General features: G+C 42.6%; 1 protein-coding gene across 1 annotated transcript in view; it reads left to right on the forward strand.

The window, feature by feature from the left end:
• Positions 1 to 22,477, forward strand: part of LOC129699790 (coiled-coil domain-containing protein 85A-like) — a 393,552-nt gene extending 371,075 nt beyond the window's left edge. Inside the window, exons 5-6 of the mRNA XM_055639877.1 lie at positions 16,469 to 16,588; positions 20,231 to 22,477. Of these exons, the coding sequence (XP_055495852.1) occupies positions 16,469 to 16,588; positions 20,231 to 20,395 (285 nt within the window). The 3' untranslated portion in view covers positions 20,396 to 22,477. The remainder of the gene's footprint in view (positions 1 to 16,468; positions 16,589 to 20,230) is intronic.
• Positions 22,478 to 24,523: the final 2,046 nt, after the last annotated feature.

A 24,523-nucleotide genomic window follows, 5' to 3' on the forward strand; every position in this document is an offset into this window, starting at 1 on the left:
GATGTTTATGTAAAATGTAATTATGTTGTGTCTGGGGTCTATTTGTGTGTAATGTATGGCTGCAGAAACGGCATTTCATTTGGACCTCCAGGGGTCCAAATGACAATTAAATAGACTATTGACTATTGACTATTGAATGTTGTGTTATGTAAAAGAAAAATAAGCTGATTGAAGCTGAATTGCTAGGTATACAAGGTCCTGTAGGAAATACATTATTAAACATTATTAAACAAGACCAGACTCTAAAATATTTTGATTTCTCTGTAGGCTTATAGATACAGGATAATACTACTTTTGTTTCTGCAAATGCTGCTTTAATCAGAATTTATGAATCAGCTACTTCTCTTGGCTCTATCTAACATGCGATATCAGATGAGGAATTGCTAAGGAAGGACCCTAAAGAGATTTGGCGATGAGACAGGGAGATTTGCCAAAGAGGTAGTTCTCTGATTAGAAGCCAAGTAAAGCCATTGAAGAGGTTATAAATAAAAAAACTGTCCGCACAGCACACCATCATAAGACAAGCCGGATTAATAGCTAAAGAAATCATTTGAAGAAGTTAAGATACCGAGAGACTGTTTATCAAAGAAACAGAGAGGACCACAATACAACAGCGATTGAGAGTAATCGTTTTGAGAACGAGTATTCGGATAAAATGTATCAAAGTGTCCAAGAAATGAGATGAAGTTTGAGCTGAATGTCCAAATAGAGGATGAGTGGTGGTGAAAGATTGAGAGCACTGCTCACTGTGTCGAAGCTCTTCAAGAAATCAGAAGGATGAGCATGATGGCAGGCGATGACTGAGAAGGTGAAACATTTGCAGCCATTTTCAGCCACAAAACTGAATGCATATTAATTTCACATGACATTTTCACACATGTCCATATCAATTTCACTTGAGGTGCAAAGGTCCAGCCCCTCACACAGGCAAATCATAAACCAATATAATTTAATTCACGTGATATTAGGAAACACCGGATGCACAAAAGGCTACAGGTAACTTCCATGCTGTGATGCTGAAACTGGGCTTTCAGTAAAACTATACGGTATTGGCATCCGATCATCGATGGATCTCAGGATTAACCGGGTTGTGAGGTGGTTGTCATAGACAATGTGATGTCAGTGGACTCTACCACCAGTGGAGCAGCAGATGATTGGTGCAGTGGACTCGAGTGCAGTCGAGTGTGGAGCTCCTCTGCTGCCTTTACTGGTTTCAGTGTTTTCTGGTCCCCATAAGGGGGAGGCTTGATGTTCACAACACATCGTGGATGCTTCTTCACCATTTTCAACAGTCCTTGTTCACAGATTCTCACATATCAGTGAGGAGTTGCATGTTTTCCAAGGAACACTTTGAGACTATAATTTCTTGGACAATTTGATACATTTTATCTGAATACCCTTCTCAACACGATCACACTCAATCGTTATTGTCTTGTGGTCAGATACACAGTCTCTCGTTGTCATAAGATACTGAAATGACACCAGGACAGTATCATATCCTCTGTCCTGGCAATATCTTGCGTGACAAAGCTTGGAGTGACCATTTCTGTGGCCTGGTGTATGGAGGAATATACAAGCTGAGCCACAGTATATCACTGCTCATGTCAGTGAATAATTCAGGTGATGGATGGAGCAGTGATCACCAAACTACTTTGTCCAGATGGTATTACCGTTCTTACATTTTTCTTCAAAATGCAGCTGCCAATCAAATGGAGCATATTCACTCAAAATCCTGACATAGCAGTTTGTAGAAATGACACATTAATCATCTTGGAAATAGATATTGCTAATACAGTGCTATGTACAAAAATGATCAGAAGGCAGGTACCCACCAAATAAAATGCCTCTCACAGTGGAAAATTGTACTTACAATGAAATTGTCATGAATTTCAATGAAAAATCAGATATTAGCTTGCAAATATAATTGCTTCCACAAACAATTTAAATCAGGATAACTTCTGCAGGTTGGTGACCGATTAAATCTGGAACAAATATACTTGTGAGATTGTGTATGTGGTTATATGGGACTTATTTCACAGCTTGAGCAGCTGAAGGGCTGGCTGTAGTTTAAGCATTTCTCAACATATGCGTCTCGCTTCAATCATGAGTTTCATGAATACAACTCTTTGTCTTTCTGGAGGTAAGGAACAGGCTAGAAAATCAAAAAAAGGTTATATAAAAATATCACCTGAATAAAATTCAAATAAAGTTCAAATTCTAATTACGAGATTCTGAGACAATTGTAGCAATGTAAAGCAATATCATAGGAGTTTATTTTGTTGACTTACAATAGAACATTTATTATAGGTCACAAAAAGGTATTGGAGAGACACACTAAAGAGCAGAGTTGAGAACATCCTGGAGGTTCTAGGCAGTACCCCCATGCCTTCATTTCATATTTATTTGGATCATTCAGTGGTAACTTCCCAAACAAAATAGGCCCCTCGATGGTGGGTTGGGTACTGCACGAAACAGGGTATTCTTGTCACAAATGCACTACAACCTAAAGCAGCAAAACAGCCTATCCATAGTGCTTTGACAACCAACTAAGCCACTTCCCAAGACCAATGTTCTAGAGCAGTGACATTCACTATTTCTCACATAGGAACCACTTCCATGTAAGAGCCACATTAACAAACTGAAAAACACTGTATTTAGTATTCCACATCGATATGCATTGTGCCTTCTGTACATAGAAACATAGAAAATAGGTGCAGGAGTAGACCATTCGGCCCTTCTAGCCTGCACCGCCATTCAATATGATCATGGCTGTTCATCTAACTCATAGTGTGTGTGTGTGTCTCCCTCTCTCCCTCCCTCCCTCCCGCTCCCACCCTACCTCTCTTTCCCCCTCTCGCCCCCATCCCTCCCTCCCTCCCTCCCCCCCCCCTCCCCCCTCTCCCCCTCTCTCCCTCTCTCCCTCTCTCTCTCTCTCCCTCCGCCCCCCTTTGAGCACTGTCTCCTTCCTTGGTTCTCTCCTCTTGACTGCTCACCCAAGTTTCCCTGTCTGAACCATTTCCATGTCTCTCCCCATGCACTCTGATTTCAACACATTCTCCCACAGACCTTTTCCTTCCTCTCCTACAATATACCAACTCAAGTTCCCAGTTGTGTTATCAAGTTCCCATTCCTGATCATACTCCATCCCCTGGATCCAAGCTGCATAGCGGGTCCCATTCGGCATGGTGCATCATCCACACATTAGACTTCATTCCGTTTGGGGAGCCTGCACCCCGGGGGCATGAACATCGAATTCTCCCAATTTTGTTAGTCCTTGCTGTCTCCTCCCCTTCCTCAGCCCCCCTGCTGTCTCCTCCCATCCCCCAGCCTTCGGGCTACTCCTCCTTTTCCCTTTCTTGTCCCCACCCACCCCCGCCCCCGATCAGTCTGAAGAAGGGTTTCGGCCCGAAACGTTGCCTATTTCCTTCGCTCCATAGATGCTGCTGCACCCGCTGAGTTTCTCCAGCTTTTTTGTGTAACCTTCGATTCTCCAGCATCTGCAGTTCCCTCTTAAAGACTTCATTTCTTGTTCTACTCATCTTCCCAGTAACACTGCAGTTCTGAGCAAAGGAAAACTGGGCCACCTTTGAAAGCGATTAGTATTGAAATTCATTGATGTTTGTGTGGGATGGGAACAGTGTGTTTTTCTGTAGTTTATGCTCTTCTAATTATTCTTGTTCTTGAACAAAGATTATTGGCAACATTTTCAAAATATTGAATATGCTCTATAATTTGAATTTTATGATGTTAACATTTGAATACTAAGCAAAATTTCAAATTGAATTATAGAAATTTTTCCCTTAAGCCTCACTATACATTTTATTAGGCAGATCTTGGCATATAAAAATATATTCAAATATTTATTCAATAGTTACACTATAAAATATGTTATTGCAAATTTGGGTTTGCACCAGTTATTATCCCTGATGAAATATTACTAATATCTGCAATGACTATGCTAATATGAATCTACTTGCACTGTATAAATCAAGATGTATCATAATGGGGTTGTGGATTGAGCATAACAATGATATCCCTTGCAACCCAATGAGGAGACTATAAATCTTGATTATTATTTTCATAAGGACTACTCCAAGCTTATAAAATGTAGTTTAATTAATGTTTCATACACAATAACCCACATGCATACAACACCTGCAACATGACATTATATCTCACAATGCTTTATAGCAACATCATTGTTTTGAATTGCCATCAAGCTACATACTAAGTAAATGTCAAGCAAACAGTTGGTCAAAGAGTGAGATTAAAATGCAGAGTAAGTAAGGAGGGGAATGTAAATGTTGGCATCCAAGTAGGTTGGCAGTGGGTTTGAAGATACTGTAATCAAGACATTAGACTTAAAGGAACCCTTCAACATGTCAAATATAAATTAAAAAGCTGCACATGCACACACACATATGTATAAATATGTTTATGTGTATATGTATATATATATATATATATATATATATATATATATATGTATGTATATGTTTGTGTGTGTGTGTGTGTGTGTATATATATATATATATGTATATATATATATATGTAATACACATACACACACATAATATATATATATATACATATATTATATATATTATATGTGTGTGTGTGTGTGTGTGTGTGTGTGTGTGTGTGTGTGTGTGTGTGTGTGTGTGTGTGTGTGTGTGTGTGGGTGTGTGTGTGTGTGTATACCACTATGTTTATTTCCCTTTTTAAACAAAAGAACAACATTAGCTACTCTTCAGTCCTCCAGGACCTCACTGGTGGCTATAGAAGATGCAAAGATCCCACAATCTCCTCTCTTGCCTCTCTCATTAACCTGGGATAGATCCCATCAGGCTCTTGGAATTTATCCATCTTAATGCTCTTCCAGAACCCCAAAATCTTCACCTTAATCTCAAACTGTCCATGCATATTAGTATTCTCCACACTGATGTTACTGTCCTCCATATCCTCCAAAACAGATGCTATTACAAAGCACCTTGCTTGCAGTATATCCCCAGACTCCAAGCACAAATTTCCTCCACTATCCATCTCCCTGGTTGCCCTCTTCATTTTAATATAGATATAAAAGGCATTGGTATTTTCTTTACTCCGACTCTCCAAAACCATTTTCTGGCTCCTTTTGGCCCTTCTAATCACTGACGAGTTCTTTCTCCCTTGTTTTATATTCCACAACGGCCCTGTCTGATTTCATCTTCTTAAACCTTGCATGTGCTTTTTTTTCCCCGTTTGAACAATTCTACACCCTCTTTGGTCATCCAAGGTTCCCTTACTTTGCCATCCGTATTGCCCTCCCTTACGGGAACATTCTAGTCCTGCAGTTTAATCAACTGGCTTTTCGATGACTCGCACGTGTCAGTTGTGAACATACCCAATAACAATCGCTCCCAATGTACCCTCCTGAGCTACTACCTACTAACCTTGTCATTTGCCACCCTCCAATTTACAGCACCTTCCAGCAAGGTCCAGACTTATCCCTATTCAAACCAACTTAAAAACGTGTGGAGATGTGATCACTATCCCCAAAATGCTCTTTGACAAAAATACCATTCACCTTCATTTGCCAACACAAGGTCCAGTATGTTCCCTTCTCAGGTTGGACTATTAACATGCTGTTACAAGAAACCCTCTACGATATACCAAACCAATTCTGCCCAGTTTAAGCCTTTGGCACTGAGCAAGTCCCAATCAATATTGGGAAATTTACAGTCACCCACTAGGACAACCCTGGTTCTTTGGCATTGAAAATATGTCCACAGATCTGTCTACGTATCTGTTCCTCCATCTCCTGCTTACTATTGGGCCTATAGTACAATCCTATTATAATTGTTGCACATTTCTTATTTTCAAGGTCTACCGATATTGGCTCAGTGAATGCTCCCTCCAGCATATCCTCTCTGAATGCCGCTGTGACAGTTTCCCTGAGTGACTCCTCCACCTCTTTTCCCTCCCTCTCTGCCACGTTTGAAAAATCAAACCCTAGACTGTGAGCAGCCAGTCATGTCCGTCTCGCAACCATGTTTCTGCAATGGCCACAACATTATAATGCCAAGCACCGACCCAGGCTCTAAGTTCATCTGCTTTCCCCACAATTTTCCTGCCTTCTCCCCATAATCCCTGACACCCGTACTAATCAAGACTCTCTATAATCTCCAACTTTAAATTATTCATTAACTTGGCTTCAACATCCTTCTGCGGTAATTAATTCCACAGATTCACTACCCTCTGACTAAAGACATTCCTCCTCTTCTTTTTTAAGGTTTGTCCTTTAATATTGAGGCTATGTCCTCTGGTTCTAGACTCTCCCACCAGAGAAAACATCCTCTTCACATCCACTCTATCCAGATATTACACTGTTGCCACTTCATGGCAACCTCCTGTGATGTCCAGTCATGAAAATAATCAAAGCATCATATTGCCATGGCCAGAGGGGTTCTCCTTTCTTTGTGTAACTTCAGAACCAGATTCAAGTAGAGGTTGTTTTATGAAACCTATGCGAATCCATGGTTATAATCTCGAATAATTTGGACCCAATCTGAAGAAAAATCCCGATCCGAAACGTCACCTGTCTTGTTCTCCAGCCATGCTACCCGACCCGCTGAGCTACTCCAGCATTTTGTCTATCTTGGATAATGTTCTTTAATAGTAAGATTAAACGAGTACTTATCAGTACGAAGTTTGATCTGTATTTTATGAGGAGTTACGATGAGGGATTACGTGAAGAACCCACCCAGTGCGCAGGCGCGACATACTTCCAAGCAGCGGTGTGGAATCACAGGTAGACACAATTTTTGAAGTGAAGATAGTAAAGATTAAGGAGACATCAGTTTACTAGTTTGATCCATATAATGAGGGTGGGAGCGGAGGGCACGTAATCCCTCATCGTAACTCCTCATAAAATACAGATCAAACTTCGTACTGGTAAGTACTCGTTTAATCTTACTATTTTACTTCGGAGTCACGTGAGTGACTACGTGAAGATTTCAAAGGTCTGTGATTTCAAACCGTGTAACAGCTATATCACTCGCTGCCGAAGTTCTTGAGGGAGGAAGTGGTATCTAATGACCAACAAATCTGTTTGTTTTTTAAAAACAAAAAATGTTTATTAACAATAACAAAATTCAAAAATAGCTCCCCCGGGCTTAAATTATAAATTTGCAGTTTGTAAGATTTTCTCTGCAAATAGGTCTGGTTTCATCAGCGGTTTATTGTAAAATTTGCGGAATGTCGACTCCCTTGACCATCCTGCCGTATTTAGGATGTGGTCTATTGGGACATCCATGCGTTCCGCCGCTGATGTTGATGCTGCCCTGGTGGAATGGGATTTAAAAACGTTAGTATTAATTCCCGCAGCTTTCAGGACCTGTTTTAGCCACCTTGATATGGTTTGGCTGGTTACCCGCCCAAAAGGTTTCCTGTGGCTGACCCATAAGGCTTTCTCACTCCCTCTGAGTTCATGGGTTGTGTCTACATAGTTCTGGAGATGGGTCACAACACATAGCCTAGGTTCTGGTGGGTAGGCCCGGAAAATAATCGGTGAGTTGGGCATACCTGGCCTACTTTGTTTTACTAGACCTGGCATGACAAACGTGATGCAGTCTGGGGTAGTTACCATGTTGTCCAGTCGTAGCTTGTGTAACGACTGGACCCTTTGAGCAGATACGAGCGCCATGAGCATAAGTGTTTTAAGAGTAGATTCCTCTAGACTGAGGGATCCCGCTGGTGGCCATCCTCTGAGATGTGATAATACGACACTAATATCCCATACATGGGTATATCTGGGTGTTGGGGGTTTGTTGTTATAAATCCCCTTGAGGAGCTTTATCACTAGCGGATGGGACCCTATGCTCTGGTGTCCTGTTGGTCTAAGGTAAGCAGACAGGGCGCTTCGTGCTGCATTCACGGCACTGTAGCTCATCTTCTGATCATGGTATAAGTGGGCCAGGAACTCCAACACGTCGGTGATTGAGGCTTTGTCATACGATGTCCCTGCGTCCAAGCAGTATTTTTCCCATTTCTTGACGTACGTCAGGTACTGCTTCTTTGTTGAATCCCGCAGGGCTGCCGACATGGTGGCGATTGTTCTTTCTGATAGCCCCAGTCCCTGGTAAGGTCTGGTTAGAACCTACAAACCAGGAGTTTAATATTTTGATGGCATGGGTGACTCATGCCGGATACTGGGTGAGTCAGCAGTTGTGGGTCGCTATGGAAGACCATTGGTGACTCAACCACCATGTCGTGAAAGACTGGGAACCATGGTTGGGTAGGCCAGTCGGGTACGACCAAAATTCCAGAAGCAGAGTCAGTCTGAATTTTCCGGAGTACCCGACTGATGAGGCAGAAGGGAGGGAAAGCATAGAAGAAGAAATTTCCCCAATCCAGCGTGAAGGCATCTACCGCTGCTGCCTCAGGATCTGGTTCCCAAGCCACATACATGGGTAACTGGTGATTCAATCTAGATGCAAACAAATCGATATCTGGCGTTCCATATTGCTTGATAATCTCCGCAAAAATTTTTGGATCTAACATCCATTCGATGTTATCATTGAATTTTCGTGACCTGGTGTCTGCCACTGTGTTTAGCTTACCTGGTAGATAGGCAGCTGATAACCAAATATGTCTCTTGACACACCATAGCCAGATTGCATTAGCCAATTTGTCGCATGATAATGATTTTATGCCACCCATGTGGTTAACGTAAGCCACCACCGTTGTATTGTCGATCTGTAACCTAACATGCACGTGCTGCATTTTAGATGCATATGCTTTTAGCCCATAGTAGGCGGCCAGCATTTCCAAATAGTTTATGCCCAGTGAGTGTAGTAGCGATGACTCTGAATTAGTCCATCTGCCACCTGTGCTGGATATAGAGTTAGTTGCTCCCCAGCCTAAAGCACTGGCATCTGTTCTGATAACTAAGTTAGGATTAGTGATGACAATGGGACTGAAACTGTGCCAAACATTGTCTGACCACCACTGTAGTTCTGATATAGCTTCAGTGGGTAAATACATTTTTCGGTCATAATGACCCCAACATTGATGTAGTGCATGTACCTTTGCTCTTTGAAGATTTTGATAGTGCAAAGGTCCGAATTGTGTAGCTGGAATTGCTGCTACAATAATTCCAATTACTCTGGCAACTTGTCGGATTGTTGGTCGTTTGTTGACTATTAAATTGTTGCATGATTGTGCTAATGCAACCTTTTTATCCCTTGGCAGAGTAACAGTCATATGGATTGAATCAATAGTGAAGCCTAAATAGTCCATGTTAGTTGATGGCTTCAATTTTGATTTATCTGGGTGTAGGACAAACCCCAACGTTTCAAGGAGCTGTTTAGTAGCTGAAACTGCTGCCACAGCTAATTCCTTGGTTCTTCCCAATACGAGAATATCGTCCAGATATGCCATGACTATATGTTTTTGTTCTCTTAGTATTTTCATGGCTACTTTTAGAATTTTGGTAAATAATCTGGGGGCTGAGGTTAGGCCATTGGGCAATGCTTTATACTGCCATAGTTGCCCCATCCAGATAAATTTCAGGTATCTATAATGATCCTTATGTATGGGTACTAAATAGTAAGCATCTTTGATATCTATGCTTGCCATGAAGTATCCTTTTGAGATCAGTTGTCTGGCAGTGACAAATGTCTCCATTTTAAAGTGTATATACTCAACAGATTTATTTAGTGATGTTAGATCAATGATGATGCGACATCCACCATCTTTTTTGGTTTTGGTAAATATGTTTGATACAAATTCCAATGGCTCATGTCTGGTCTTTTCAATGACTCCTTTTGACATGAGCCTTTCTAGTTCAGCTTGTCCTTCCCGTTTTTCTTTCTCAGAGGGAAGAAATACCCTTTGGGGTATATGCTGAAACGGCGGTATTATGCCTGTTTTAAATTCAATTTTGTATCCACTAATACTGTTGAGTATGTATTTGTTGTTAGTGACAGTACCCCAAACTTTTTTGAACAAGTGTACTCGCCCTCCTGTTAGTAGAGCACCCTTGTTCAGCGTATGTTGACAGGAACCAGACCCACCTACCTCCAAGTTCATTCTCATTTTTGGGGTCGTCTTCTTTTGTAGGCGTGGTTCTGTGGTACTGTTAACTGTGCTGTCATAGGGCGGCATATCTTCCCACGGCTCCGCTCTGGGCACCTGTCTAAAAAAGAACTTTGGGGGTAATGTGAAGCAGTCGCCAGGCTTTCACCAGTCCTTGTTCGATATTTGCTGGTGGATGCCGAGGGGTGCTGCCAACTGGGTGTTTTAGTCCTGCTCGGTCCTGGGCCTGCCCTCATGAGGCCCACAGGTTTGGCTGCCTCTTCCAGTTCTTTTAGCCTTTTGGCTAGGTCGGCCCCAAACAGCAGTGCCTCTTTTTCTGGCGCAGGGGCTTTACATAGCCCCGCATATTTGGGGCTGAGGGCAGGTCTGATGTTCTCCCGCCTCAGATTGCTCATCTCATACTGGGTGTTGCACATAAGTGCCAGTACGTCCTGTTGACAGGTGGTGAGGTCGGTGTTTTCAGTGGACCGAGCAAAGGCGGTGATGGCCGCTGTGTGGAGCTTTAAGATGCGCTGCATTTTCAGCTCTTGGCCACGGATATGTTGTCCGAGCTGGCTCCAAATTTGTCCATTGACTGTTTTGACCCGCAGCGCCTCGCAGTTTTCAGGTGCTGTGTAGGTTTCTAGTGCCTCTAGGATCACCTTTTCCTGCAGGGCTTTGTTTGAGAGTTTGTTTATGCTGGCTGACATCCTTGGTTCCAGCATTCTCCCTGCCCTTGGAGGTGCCGCATAGCGGTCAACAACACCCAGCAGCTCTTCGTGCTCCTGCTCCCCTGGCATGCTAGCGCAGTCGTCCGCCTGCCCATGGGTTAAGCCAGCCCAGCCCTGGCCTCCCTTGCTAACCTCGAATAAAGAGGGAGCAGAGGGGTGAGGTGACAGTTTTGAGGAGGCCTCAGCCCGTCCTCCATAGGGATGCTTCTCTCGCATCTCCTGATCGAGCATCTGCTCGAGGAGCTGCCTCATGCAGTTCAGGCGGCTGTCTCTCCGCTTCCTAGGGGGAGACTCATCCTGTTCCTCCGATGAACCGGTCCGTTTTTCGAGTGGACTTCCTCCCTGTGCGCGGTGTAGAAGTCGGCGGCACAGGGAGCGGCTCGGGTTCAGGTGTTGGGGAGCGCTCGAACAGCTGTCCCGCCGCCAGTGGCTGCCGCCCAGATATCGAACCCTCCTCGGGGGGAGTCGGGCAGGCAGTTCTTTTTGCTAGTCGTTTTCTGGAAGCCATACTAACGACTGCTTTCTCCAATACAACGAAAAACACACTTACCTGAAGGTCTTGTTTTATCCTGCAGCTGGAGAGCCTGACTCCAGCTGCCGCCGCTGCTGGCGTAATGCCGCGCCTGCGCACTGGGTGGGTTCTTCACGTAGTCACTCACGTGACTCCGAAGTGAAATCAATCTGTATCCTGTTTAGTTATTATGTCCCTACAGGAATCACAACTTTTAATTTCCCCATTAAAAGAAAAAAGATATTTGATGAGTTTGAACCAAAGCACTTTGGAAACAATATATCTCAGTCTCACTATTGCAGCTGTAAGAGATGATATCAATTTGTAATTAGAGAGTTCCCAGAAATTAGAAACATGCCTTCCATCATCTGTTCTTCACCTGACCACTCATCTGCAATGGGCCTGTCCCACTTAGGCGATTTTTTCGGTGACTGCCAGCATCACTCACAGTCGTAGCAGGTCGCTGACAAAGCGGCAACTGAACCCCCCCCACGACAATGTCTACGACCAGCTACAACAACCTACCACCTAGTCGACATCAAGCTACCGACAACCGGCAACCCAATCACGCGACTTAGGACATCTACCTACGACCACACCTACGACCACACAGGCGACAACCTACAATAACCAAAGTCAACCTAAGTCCACCCGCGACAAGCTACGACAAACAATGACACTGTCGGCGACAACGGACAACAATTCAGTCGCTTGTATCTGTCGCCGGTTTGCATAGGTTGATGTAGGTAGTCGCCAATGGAATTCACCAAAGTCAGCACCTGTAGACAACCATCATCACCTGGGGACAACCTGCGTCGTCCTGGCGACAACCTAAGACAGTACCTACGACAGGAGAGGACAAGCTACGTCACCGAAAAGTTTTGAACATTTCAAAATCCAGCAGTGACAAGAAAAACGTTGCAACTCTTTAGGCGACTTGAGGAGACTAGTCACAGGCATCAACCCATGATCATGTGAAAACAGCCTATTCGCTGAATAAATCGCCTAAGTGGGACAGGGGCATAACTCAGTTCCATTGCCTATTCATTAGCTGCACCCCCTGTAGTTAGACAACGGTGTTGAAAATTGAAGATAGACCCAAAAAGCTAGAATAATTCAGCAGGTCAGCCAGCATCTCTGGAGAAAAGGAATGGGTGATGTTTCGGGTGGACATGCTAGAGGCAGGAAACATGTTCCCGATGTTGGGAGTGTCCAGAACCAGGGCCACAGTTTAGCAATAAGGGGTAAGCCATTTAGAATGGAGATAAGGAAACACTTTTTCACACAGTTGTGAGTGTGGAATTCTCTGCCTCAGAGAGCAGTGGAGGCCAGTTCTCTAGATACTTTCAAGAGAGAGCTAGATAGGGCTCTTAAAGATAGCGGAGTCAAGGGATATGGGGAGAAGGCAGGAACGGGTACTGATTGTGGATGATCAGCCATGATCACATTGAATGGCGGTGCTGGCTTGAAGGGCCGAATGGCCTACTCCTGCACCTATTGTCTAGTGTGTCTTGGCCCAAAACATTGTCTTTCCATTTCCCTCCACCTCACCTGATGGGTTCCTTCAGCACTTTGTTTTTTGCTCCTGCGAGTGGTTGAAGCAATAAAATCAATCTCACTTCTGTAAATAAATAAAATGAATCATATCCCATGCTCTGCCAATATCCTCCTTTGCAGGTTTTTATTTTATCGGCAAGTTTTACATTTCCTCAGCTGTGAGAAATGTCAGATTTACAGCATTTTTTGTCCATGGTTTCCCGTTTATCACGTGACAACAGGGTGATGTTTGGGGCAATTGTAAGGGGATAACTTTCTCACAAATTTTACCCTGGTGTTTAGAGCGGCTTTAAAAATAGACAGTAGTGATATTAAGCTGTAGTGTCAGCAGTCAACCAATCATCTTGTGCACATCCAGCGATCCTGGTTCATTAAGGGATAGCTAATTGAGTTTGATTTTCCACGCACCAAGTGTTGGAAAAATAACAGATGCCAAAAATTGGATTAGCGTATTGTTTGTATTAATTATGCATAAGAGTGGATTTCTGCAGGTTGGATCATGTGCCAGAACACTTGTGGGTTTGCATAGCATTCTTCAGTATATTGGCTTGGGAACAACCATGCATACTGCCTCTCCACTCGCCTGACGTTTTTCTGGCAACAGTTGCACAGATGAAGCAGTCATCAGCAAAAAAGCAAACTGCTGGAAGAACACGGGTAGCATCCGTGGAGGGAATGGACAGAAGGCGTTTCTGGTCGGGACCCTTCTCCAGACTAATTCCATTCTGTCCATTCCCTTGACTGATGCTGCCTGACCTGCTGAGTTCCTCCATAACGTTTTGTTTGCTCAAGATTCCAACATCTGCAGTTTCTTGTGTCTCTATAAAGTCATCCATATTTTCAGTGGCAATTTCTTTGATTACTAAATCATTTTTTATTCATTTCTAATGTAGAAATCATTTCTACAGATGCAATTTATTACCTTTTACTCAACAGGCATAAAATGGAAATAATTCTGTATTGGATTAGCAGAGAGGTGCAACCTAAAAAAAACTTCTCGTGGGACCCCAGGCATAGTTTAAGATGAGGGAGAAAAAGATTTAATAGGAACCTGTGTGGTAACTTTTTGACACAAGTGGTGGTGGAAACGTATCTCGTTCGAGGGAGGACAGTGGTAGTTAAAACCAAAGTTGGACCCTTGAAGACTGAAAAGGGTGAATTTATTATGGGGAGCAAGGAAATGGCAGATGAGTTGATCAGGTACTTTGGATCTGTCTTCATTAAGGAGGACACAAACAATCTTCCTGGTGTACTAGCCAGAGGATCTGGGGTAATGGAGGAACTGAAGGAAATCCACATTAGGCAGGAAATGGTGTTGGGTAGACAGATGGGACTGAAGGCTGATAAATCCCCAAGGCCTGCTGGTCTGCATCCCAGGGTACTTAAGGAGGTGGCTCTAGAAATTGTGGACGCATTGGTGATCATTTTCCAATGCTCAATAGATTCAGGATCAGTTCCTGTGGATTGGAGGGTAGCTAATGTTATCCCACTTTTTAAGAAAGGCGGGAGAGAGAAAACAGGGAATTATAGACCAGTTAGCCTGGCATCGGTGGTGGGGAAGATGCTGGAGTCAATCATAAAAGATGAAATAGCAGCACATTTGGATAGCAGTAACAGGATCAGTCTGAGAGCATGGATTTACAAAGGGGAAATCATGCTTGACTAATCTTCTGGAATTTTTTGAGGATGTAACTAGGAAAATGGACAAGGGAGAGCCAGTGGATGTAGTGTACCTGGACTTTCAGAAAGCATTTGATAAGGCCAGACATAAAAACAGCTTTTTTCCACGAGTAGTAGCCTCCTTATGCTCTGGTATTTTATTTCATTCTTCACATGTTTAAATTATGTTTTATTCTTAATTGTTTACTGAATATCGTGTTGTACTTGCGAGCAAAGCACCAAGGCAAATTCCTTGTATGTGTACATACTTGGCTAATAAAATGTATTCAATTCAATTCAATTCAATTCAATTCAATGGATAGGACAGGTTTAGAGAGATAAGGGCCAAATGCTATATCCCTAGTGACTAGTGTAGACGGGACATGTTGGTCGATGTGGGCAAGTTGGGCCGAAGACCTGTTTCTTGTCACAGTTTCTTCAGGTGTTCAGTTCATATGAGAAATATCTGAGTTTGCAGCATTTTTGTTTCATGAACGGTGTAAGCTGCTGTAATGTCTGGCAGCATGGTTAGTCCACACCTCACTGTGACATGTGGCACTCTCATCAGAAAATGCCATGTGTGCATTAGATTGTATTTGGGGAATATTAGGGGAACAGACTGCAGATTGCTCCATCTCTCTTTCCAATATTTTATTTTGGTTTATAACAGAACGTTTGACAATGGCTCCCATTAAGAGAGGCTTTTTTTAAGGTCTGACCATCTACCCAACTATTAGTGTGTCAGCGATATAGCAGTTGTGAGTTTTGCAAACCGTTCTTGATGGCAAATACACAGGTTTTGTTCCGACACTTGTAATGGTGTGACAATTACTGGTGTCTTTTTCACATAGTTTCTCCCAACTTCATAATCCTAACCCTAACTGAGTGAATGTTAGTATTATAGACAGCGTGTGTTTAGTGCATCAAATGAGGTTGGACATCAACTTCTACGCAAATGTGTATGAAGCTCTTCTGCTTGCATTATACATGATTATATTCCAGCTCCTATGGTCAGGCAAACGCCTCCGTTGCCATGCGGTGAGAACGGAGAGGTTGAGAAGGAGTTTCTTCCCAGAGGCAATTCGGACTGTAAACGCCTATCTCACCAGAGAATAACTCTACTGAACGTTTTTCCTTCCATTATTTATTATGTAAAAGAATATGTGTGTTATGATTGTGTTTATAATTTGTTTGGTTGTTTTGTTGTTTTGTTGTTTGTCTTTTGCACAAAAGTCCGCGAGCATTGCCACTTTCATTTCACTGCACATCTCGTATGTGTATGTGACAAATAAACTTGACTTGACTTGACTTGATTACTCTGCATATAATTGTATTTAGCTGGGAATTTTTCTATTGGCATTTTTTTTCCTGTGAGTGTCATTTTTTAATGATTATTTATAACATATCATAAGATATATTATATTCAACAAGCAAGCTGTTTGCATCATACAGAGAAAAATGCAAATGATTGCAGTCATGTAAAATGAAAACAGCTCTTTTATGTATATATCATCCAATGACAAAGTGTATGGTTTCCACGCTATGTATATCATTATTTCTTCATCGTAAACATCTGAAGTAGTCCAATGTAAAACATATGTAATGTGGCACGGTGGCACAGCGGTAGAGTTACTGCCTTACGGTGCTTGCAGCGTCGGAGACCCGGGTTTGATCCCAACTACGGGTGTGTCTGTACGGAGTTTGTACGTTCTCCCATGACCTGCATGGGTTTTCTCCGAGATCTTCAGTTTCCTCCCACACTCCAAAGACGTACAGGTATGTAGGTTCATTGGCATGGCGTATGTGTAAATTGTTCCTAGTGTCTGTAAAATAGTGTTAATAGTGTAGGGATCGCTGGTTGGCATGGACTCCGTTGGCCGAATGGGCTGTTTCGGTGCTGTATCTCTAAACTAAAAGTATGCACTAAAATTCTGAAATACATTATTCTTTCCAGGCTCAATTTGCATGGATGTCAGACGCTGATGGGACTTTACCACATCCAAGTCATCAAGCTGGAAAGTGTGGATATAATTCACTAACTCCGAAACCTGAGGCTGTAGTTCATGCTATCAAGGTATTAGTCACACTCGTTCAGATATTCAACTATTGAGGAATTTGAAGTTAATTTAATTTAAATCACAAATGCAGCCAACCCTAAATAACTATTTTCAAAAGTATTGTGACATTTGCCTTGCCACAGTTTCATGAGTAAGCTAAGCAATATATATTTTTTAACAATGTTATAAATCTTTGTGAATTGTTGTGCAAACTTAAAGAAATATCTTTGTTAACAATTCCTTTTTTTTTTCAGAGCATGAAAAATATTCCATGACTTTAGATCTTTTATTGAATTTCTATTGTTAAGCATTCAAATCACTGGGTTAATACCCACTTGATGGGGTGCCTGGGAACCCTCTGCTTTGTTCTCAATGTGAATCAAACAAATGGGACAATGAAAAAAATACAATAGACAATCGGTGCAGGAGTTGGCCTTTCAGCCCTTCGAGCCAGCACCGCCATTCACTGTGATCATGGCTGATCATCCACCATCAGTACCCCGTTCCTGCCTTCTCCCCATATCCTTAGACTCCGCAAACTTTAAGAGCTCTATCTAACTCTTTGAAAGCATCCAGAGAATTGGCCTCCATTGCCTTCTGAGGCAGAGGATTCCACAGTTTCACAACTCTCTGGGTGACAAAGTTTTTCCTCATCTCCGTTCTAAACGGCCTACCCCTTATTCTTAAACTGTGGCCCCTGGTTCTGGACTTCCCCAACATCGGGAACATGTTTCCTGCCTCTAGCGTGTCCAATCCCTTAATAGTCTTATATGTTTCAATAAGATCCCCTCTCATCCTAAATTTCAGAATATACAAGCCCAGTCGCTCCATTCTTTCAACATATATAACAATCCAGCCATCCTGCGAATTAACCTCGTGAACCTACGCTGTACTCCCTCAACAGCAAGAATGTATTTCCTCAAATTTGGAGACCAAAACTGCACCTAATACTCCAGGTGTGGTCTCGCAAGGGCCCTGTACAACTGCAGAAGGACCTCTTTGCTCCTATACTCAACTCCACTTGTTATGGCCAACGCCAATTGCGTTCTTCACTGCCTGCTGTACCTGCATGCTTATTTTCAGTGACTGATTAACAAGGGCACCCAGATCTAGTTGTTCTTCCCTTTTTCCTACATGACACCATTCAGTTAATAATCTGCCTTCCTGTTCTTGCTGCCAAAGTGGATAACCATACATTTATCCACATTAAACTTCATCTGCCATGCATCTGCCCGCGCACCCAACCTGTCTGTCACCCTGCATACTCATTGCATCCTCCTCACAGTTCACACTGCCACCCAGCTTTGTGTCATCTGCAAATTTGCTAATGTTAATTTTAATCCCTTCATATAAATAATTAATGTATATTGTAAATAGCTGCAGTCTCAGCACCGAGCCTTGCGGTACCCCACTAGTCACTACCTGCCATTCTGAAAGGGACCCGTTAATCCCTACTCTTTGTTTCCTGTCTGCCAACCAATTTTCTATCCATGTCCGTACCCTATCCTCAATACCATGTGCTCTAATTTTGCCCACTAATCTCCTTTTTGGTACCTTATCAAAGGTTTTCTGAAATTCCAGGTACACTACATCCACTGGCTCTCCCTTGTCCATTTTCTTAGTTACATCCTCAAACAAATCCAGAAGATTAGTCAAGCACCAGCCTCCACTTCCAAGACATAATTCCAAGACAATATTCCACAACTCACCTGTTCCCCCAACGCAACTCGTTCCCCAATGCAATATTCCACCACTCACCCATAGCCTCTAACTGCGCAGGGTGGGGGAGGGGGGGGTAGGTGGAGGGGGAGTGGTGGAAGGGGGGGAGGAGGTGGGGGTAGGGGTGGTGTGGGGGTAAGGGGGGTAGGGGGGGGGAGAAGGGGGGTGTGTGGGGAGGGAATGGGGGAAGGGGGAGTGGGGAAGGGGGGTGGAGGAGGGGGGTGTTGAGCTTCACTGTTGAGCTTAACATGAGTCACTGATCTACAGGGGGATGTGAGGGTAGGGTGAGGGGGGGGAAGGGAAGGGGGGAAGGGGGGGTGGGGAAGGGGGGGGGTGGGGGAAGGGGGGTGTGGGAGAAGGGGGGGAGGATGTGGGGGTGAGGGGGGAAGGGGGGGGTGTGGAAGGGGAGGTGGTCACAGCAGCCACACCTCGCACTTTGCTCGCCCCGCACCTTCAGCTTTCGGCCTCGCACAGTAGCTCCCGGTCCCACTCCGACTTCACTCAGAGGCTTTCGGTTCAACTTAACACGCTGCTCACAGAGTCAGCCCCGCCTCTGGGGCTTTATTCTCCATGCGTGCCAGAAGAGGCGTTACCTTTGTGGTGACAGACAGGCGAGAAGACCAATCTGCTGATCTCACGATTTTTTAAACCTTCATAACTTTTCTAATATTTCACCGTTAGGAACAAAACTTGGTGCTCTTGGAGCAGAAGAGAACAGTGGGTAAGGTGGCGATAAAATCCTAGTCATATAGGTTACCGTTTTTGCACAAATTTAAAAAATGCAAACGGGAAGTGGTCAAGATGAGAGTTTTAGTAATAGTATAGATGCTCATTGGTTTCAATCTTGCAGGGCAATCCTGGTCATTGCCCGCCACTTCATTCAGTTGAATGCCATTCACCTTTCCCCAAACTCATTGGTCACAGCATTACCATGGGAGAATGATCTGCTTAACTCCTTCATTGCTTTCTATCCAATAACCAGTTGTCAATTCATTAAAATACTTTACCTCCCACTTTGACTGTCCATGATCTCATTGAAAGTCCTCTAAAAGTATAAATACACCACATCCTCTGGTAATCTCTTATCAAGTTTACTAGTTACATCCTCAAAGAGTTCCAGTAGATTAATTAAAACAAATCATAAATCCAAGTTTATCTGCTCAACCTCTTATTTATTTTCTACTCTAGTAATAGAATAGAAGTCCACATCAACCATCGATCACCCGTACACTAGTTCTACATTATCCTAGTTTGGCATCCTATGTACTAGAGGCAGTTTAAGGAAGCCACTTATCCTACAAACCTACATATCTTTGAAAAGTGGGAGGAAACGGGAGCGCCCAGAGAAAATCCACGCGGACACAGGGAGAACATACAAACTCCACACAGACAGCACTAGTAGTCAGGATCAAACCTGAGTCTCTAGTGCTGTGAGGCAGCAGCTCTATCACTGCTACTACTGATATTCATCTCAAGTGAATGGTCCCGTAAGTCTGAAGTATGGTCTCGACCCGAAACGTCACCCATTCCTCTATCCAGAGATATTGCCTGTCCCACTGAGTTACTCCAGCATGTTGTGTCTATCTTCGCTGTAAACCAGCATCTGCAGTTCCTTCCTCCAAGATCCCGTCTTATTTCTCATCCTCCTTTTTTAAATAGTGGGGTCATATTTGCTAACCTCCACTCCACAGGAACAATTTGCTCTTGATTATTCTGTATACATGCAACCTGCAACATTGAACTTAAAAATCTTTTATTTATCAATTTTCGTTCTCTCCATATGGAACTGCTAATCCCTGTCGGATATATTTAGTTTCCCAATACTGTATATATTCCCAGTTCATTTTATGCAGCTTCCAATATGTGATGACCACCTGATGTCCCCACCTTTTAAATGTGTCTGGCCGTCAATAAAATTGTTATTTCTATTTTAAATTTAGGTTGTGGAAGTGCATGAAAATGTGGGCAAAGAAGATAACAACGAGAAAGACCTGAGTGAAACAGAGAAAGCTATTGTCAGGGAAATGTGTAACGTGAGTAAATTGTGCCACAGCATCCAACTGCTGCTGTGCCTGCCACCCAACTCTCATATAGTGGATCCTTAGTCCCAGAAAGCAAAGGAAGCAAGTAAGAACACAAATTCAAGAAAATATGTTTTATGTCTATAAATCTTTTGTACAAGTAAAGCCCATTTAAGAAGCAGAAGTACTTGTTTCTTGTTTTGTTACAGATATAGCAAGTCTTTGGTGTGTAGTTCTCAGTATACCCCATGCTGGGCCAAGTGTGCAAGTCTAATCATAGCTTCAAGTACATCACTTCAGTTTAATGTGACCCACTTATTTCATTGTATTCTTTGTTCCGAAACCCAGTTATGGATGCGTCAGGTGCTAACAATATGGATTTGAAGTCCAAAGGGTTGAACTCAATTGACCACAACTGAATTCTCCTTTTACAGAAAGATTTACAGCAAACATGTTTTAACAGCCTAGACATCCTCAAGCCTCAGTCCTAAAAGGCAGCTTGTTAGCGAAATTGAGATAGCTTCAAGATTTTTTTAATTAAATTAGCAAGTACATGAATAAATAATGAAGAAACTAGGTAGGAGATATAGTTAGATTCAGATCTGTAGCAGTGGGAAGTAAGATGGGTGAATGCTGTTAGCACCGTTTTTGATGTGTAATAAAAGCAGTGATTTGTGTATGCACCAGACAGCTGTTTCTAAAGGGCAGTGTTTTCATGATCAGGAAATGAGGAATGTTGTTATGACAGAAAAGACAAGTGAAAATACTAAACCATAGAACAACACAATAAATTATAAATATAATTATAATTATTGGATAACATTAACAGATAACAGTAATATATAGCTTTTATAAATTATCTAAAATGCCAGTAATTAATTCAGAATGCAAAAACAAATTTAATAAAACATGCTTTCTGACTAATGGTACTTTATGGAATTTTCTGGCCCATAAGCCATTAATTTCATGGAAAGTAGCTCAACATTCAGACATTATTAGTAGAATTAATTGAGGTTAAATGGCAGTTAATCTGTTTCATATGTAGGGTTGTCTTGAATATGTTTTTGACCACTGAATTTGTTGACTACTGATTATTTTATTCCCTCATACCTTGCCTACCTTCTGAAGGAAGTACCGAGTGGTTTCATTCACCTGTTAGTGAACTACATGAAGTTACCACCGTTCTCTTTGGGCCCTTTGCAGGTTGATTGGGCGGGTTGAGAAAAGCAGCAGGTCCAAGCCCAGCAACCAGACAACATCTGCCAGATTGTCAGTAAAGAGGAATAATGTAGAAGGGGTCTATTTCTCAATGTCCCAAGCAAATGGAATAAAAAGAGTGGTGAAGGGTAGATGGAGAGGAAACTGAAGAGAGAAACATAGAACCATAGAAAATAGGTGCAGGAGTAGGCCATTCATCCCTTCGAACTAGCACTGCCTTTCAATATGATCATAGCTGATCATCCAGAATTTGTACCCCGTTCCTGCTTTCTCCCCATATACATTGATTCCGTTAGCCCTAAGAGCCACATCCAGCTCTCTCTTGAATACTTTAAATTTAAATTGAGAACTTTCAATTGATTTTGATTTGTAAAATAGTAGCCACTATCCCACTCCCTCCTCCTGCCACACTGCAAAATGCATGTAATTCACATTGATACTTTATATTCAACCGCACAGCAACAAAGGTGCAATTTAATGAGAACAGAGCAAACAGCTGCAAATCCTAAATTATATTGTCCAGACTTAATAATAATAATAATAATAAATTTTATTTATGGGCGCCTTTCAAGAGTCTCAAGGCCACCTTACAAAAATTTAGCAGGTAGAGGAAAAACATGTAAGGGGAATGAAATAAATAGTAGATACATGACTAGTACACAAAGTAAATACAGAATTCAATACAAAACACAGTATGAGGCAATTAATGCACAGATGAAAAGGGACGGCACGTGGGGTTAAGGATAGGCAGAGGTGAAGAGATGGGTCTTGAGGCGGGACTGGAAGATGGTGAGGGGCACGGAATTGCGGATCAGTTGGGGGAGGGAGTTCCAGAGCCTGGGAGCTGCCCTGGAGAAGGCTCTGTCCCCAAAACTGCGGAGGTTGGACTTGTGGATGGAGAGGAGACCGGCTGATGTGGATCTGAGGGACCGTGAGGGTTGGTAGGGGGAGAGGAGGTCAGTGAGAGATGGGGGGGGGCAAGATGGTGGAGGGCTTTGTAGGTGAGGATCAGGATTTTGTAGGTGATCCGTTGGGAGATGGGAAGCCAGTGAAGTTGTTTGAGGACTAGAGTGATGTGATGCCAGGATTTGGTGTGGGTGATGAGTCGGGCGGCTGAGTTCTGGACCAGTTGGAGTCGGTTGATGTAGGTGGAGCTGATGCCAAGGAGAAATGAGTTGCAATAGTCCAGTCGGGAAGAGTTGAAGGCATGGATGAGTCTTTCAGCAGCGGGCAGTGTGAGAGAGGGTCTGAGTTTGGCGATGTTGCGGAGATGAAAGAAGGAAGTTTTAATGACATGGTGGATGTGAGGCTCAAGGGAGATGGTGGAATCAAAGATCACGCCAAGGTTGCGGGCCTGGGGAGATGGGGAGACAGTGGTGCCGTCGATGGTGAGAGTGGGGTTATTGATTTTGCTGAGTGTGGCTTTGGAGCCTATGAGGAGGAATTCTGTCTTATCGCTGTTGAGTTTGAGGAAATTATGTTGCATCCAGGTTTTTATAGCTGACAAACAGGAGTTGATATGGGAGAGGGGGGGGGGGGGGGGGGGGGGGGGGGGGGGGGGGTGGGGGATTTGGTGCCAAGTTAGATCTGGGTGTCATCAGCTTAGCAGTGGAAGTCCAGATTGAAGTGGCGGAGTATCTGACCAAGGGGGAGGATGTAGATGGTGAAGAGGAGGGGGCCGAGTACAGAGCCTTGGGGAATGCATTGAGTGGCTGTGGCTGTAGCAGAGGTCTGGTTGTGGAGAGAGATGAAGTTGGATCTGTTGGAAAGGTAGGAACGGAGCCAGCTGAGTGCAGAGCCTTCAATGCCGAGGTCTTTGAGTCTGGTGAGCAGGATGTTATGGTTCACTGTATCAAAGACTTCCCTTTAATCTGTTAATACAAACAAGTACAATTCACCCTGAATGTCCAAATATCGAAAGAGAGAGTTTGATACTAAAGGAATCAGTTTTAAACTATACCTATGTATATCACCAACATACTCTTTCTATTTCCAGTTCAAATTTAAATTGAAGTTCGCTAATTATTTTGTTACATTTAATATAATTAAAAACATCAGTTGTACGTATACGTAAATGGCAATGAATGGAATTCAAGAAAATATGGATGTACTTAATTGGATGGATGGATTTCTACAAATGGAACAAAGTCAAGTCTGTTAAGTTTTATGCAGACTCATACAGTTAAACATTAAAATAAACAGTCCCTCTATAATATAATAACCTTTGCAGGAATTGGCAGAAATAAATATAATTTTAGTAATAGCTTTCAGATGGAATGGAACATGTTCCTGCTGTCGGTGTTCAGTGATTTTTTTTAAATCCAAGTAATATCTTGCTCTTCTTCTTAACAGGCAAAAATAAAATAGAGATAAATTGGGGAAAGTGAATTTTCATTCGTGGATGATATTTTCCTTTGGTTATTCTGAAAGGGATGCAGTTATTTAAAATCATAACTATAATGCATTCCACGTTGACCAACACAGTGCAAACCACCTGAAATCATTGGAGTTGATAATTAAATCACTGAATATGATTTCTAGAGACAACTAAATTGCTCGTAAACAGAGTTTATTTACTGAAAACCAATCAAGCCCTATTTGGCAGACTTAGTGAAAACTAAAGTTAGTATTTAGTTAATTATTGTTTCATTAAAGCAATGTTTTAATAATTATGGATGACTTGAGAGGTGTATTAAAAATGCACTACAAAGGTTGCTGGATTTTATTTTCTCCAGAGTTTACGTTGGATCTCTGAAACCGGAAATCAAACTCGGAAATCAAAAATCAAATTTACACTTAGCTGCCCCAATAGGGCTCAGTTCTGTTTAGTTTATTGTCATGTGAACCAAAGTTTTGTTGCATGCTAACCAGTCAGTGGAAAGTAAAAACATGATTACAATTGAGCCATTCACAGTGTATAGATACATGATAAGGGAATAAAGCTTAGTGAAAGTTAAAGCCAGTAAAGTCCGATCAAAGATAGTCCGAGGATCA

This window comes from Leucoraja erinacea, chromosome 8 (genome assembly GCF_028641065.1).
Source record: "Leucoraja erinacea ecotype New England chromosome 8, Leri_hhj_1, whole genome shotgun sequence".
In the NCBI taxonomy this organism is placed as follows: domain Eukaryota; kingdom Metazoa; phylum Chordata; class Chondrichthyes; order Rajiformes; family Rajidae; genus Leucoraja; species Leucoraja erinaceus.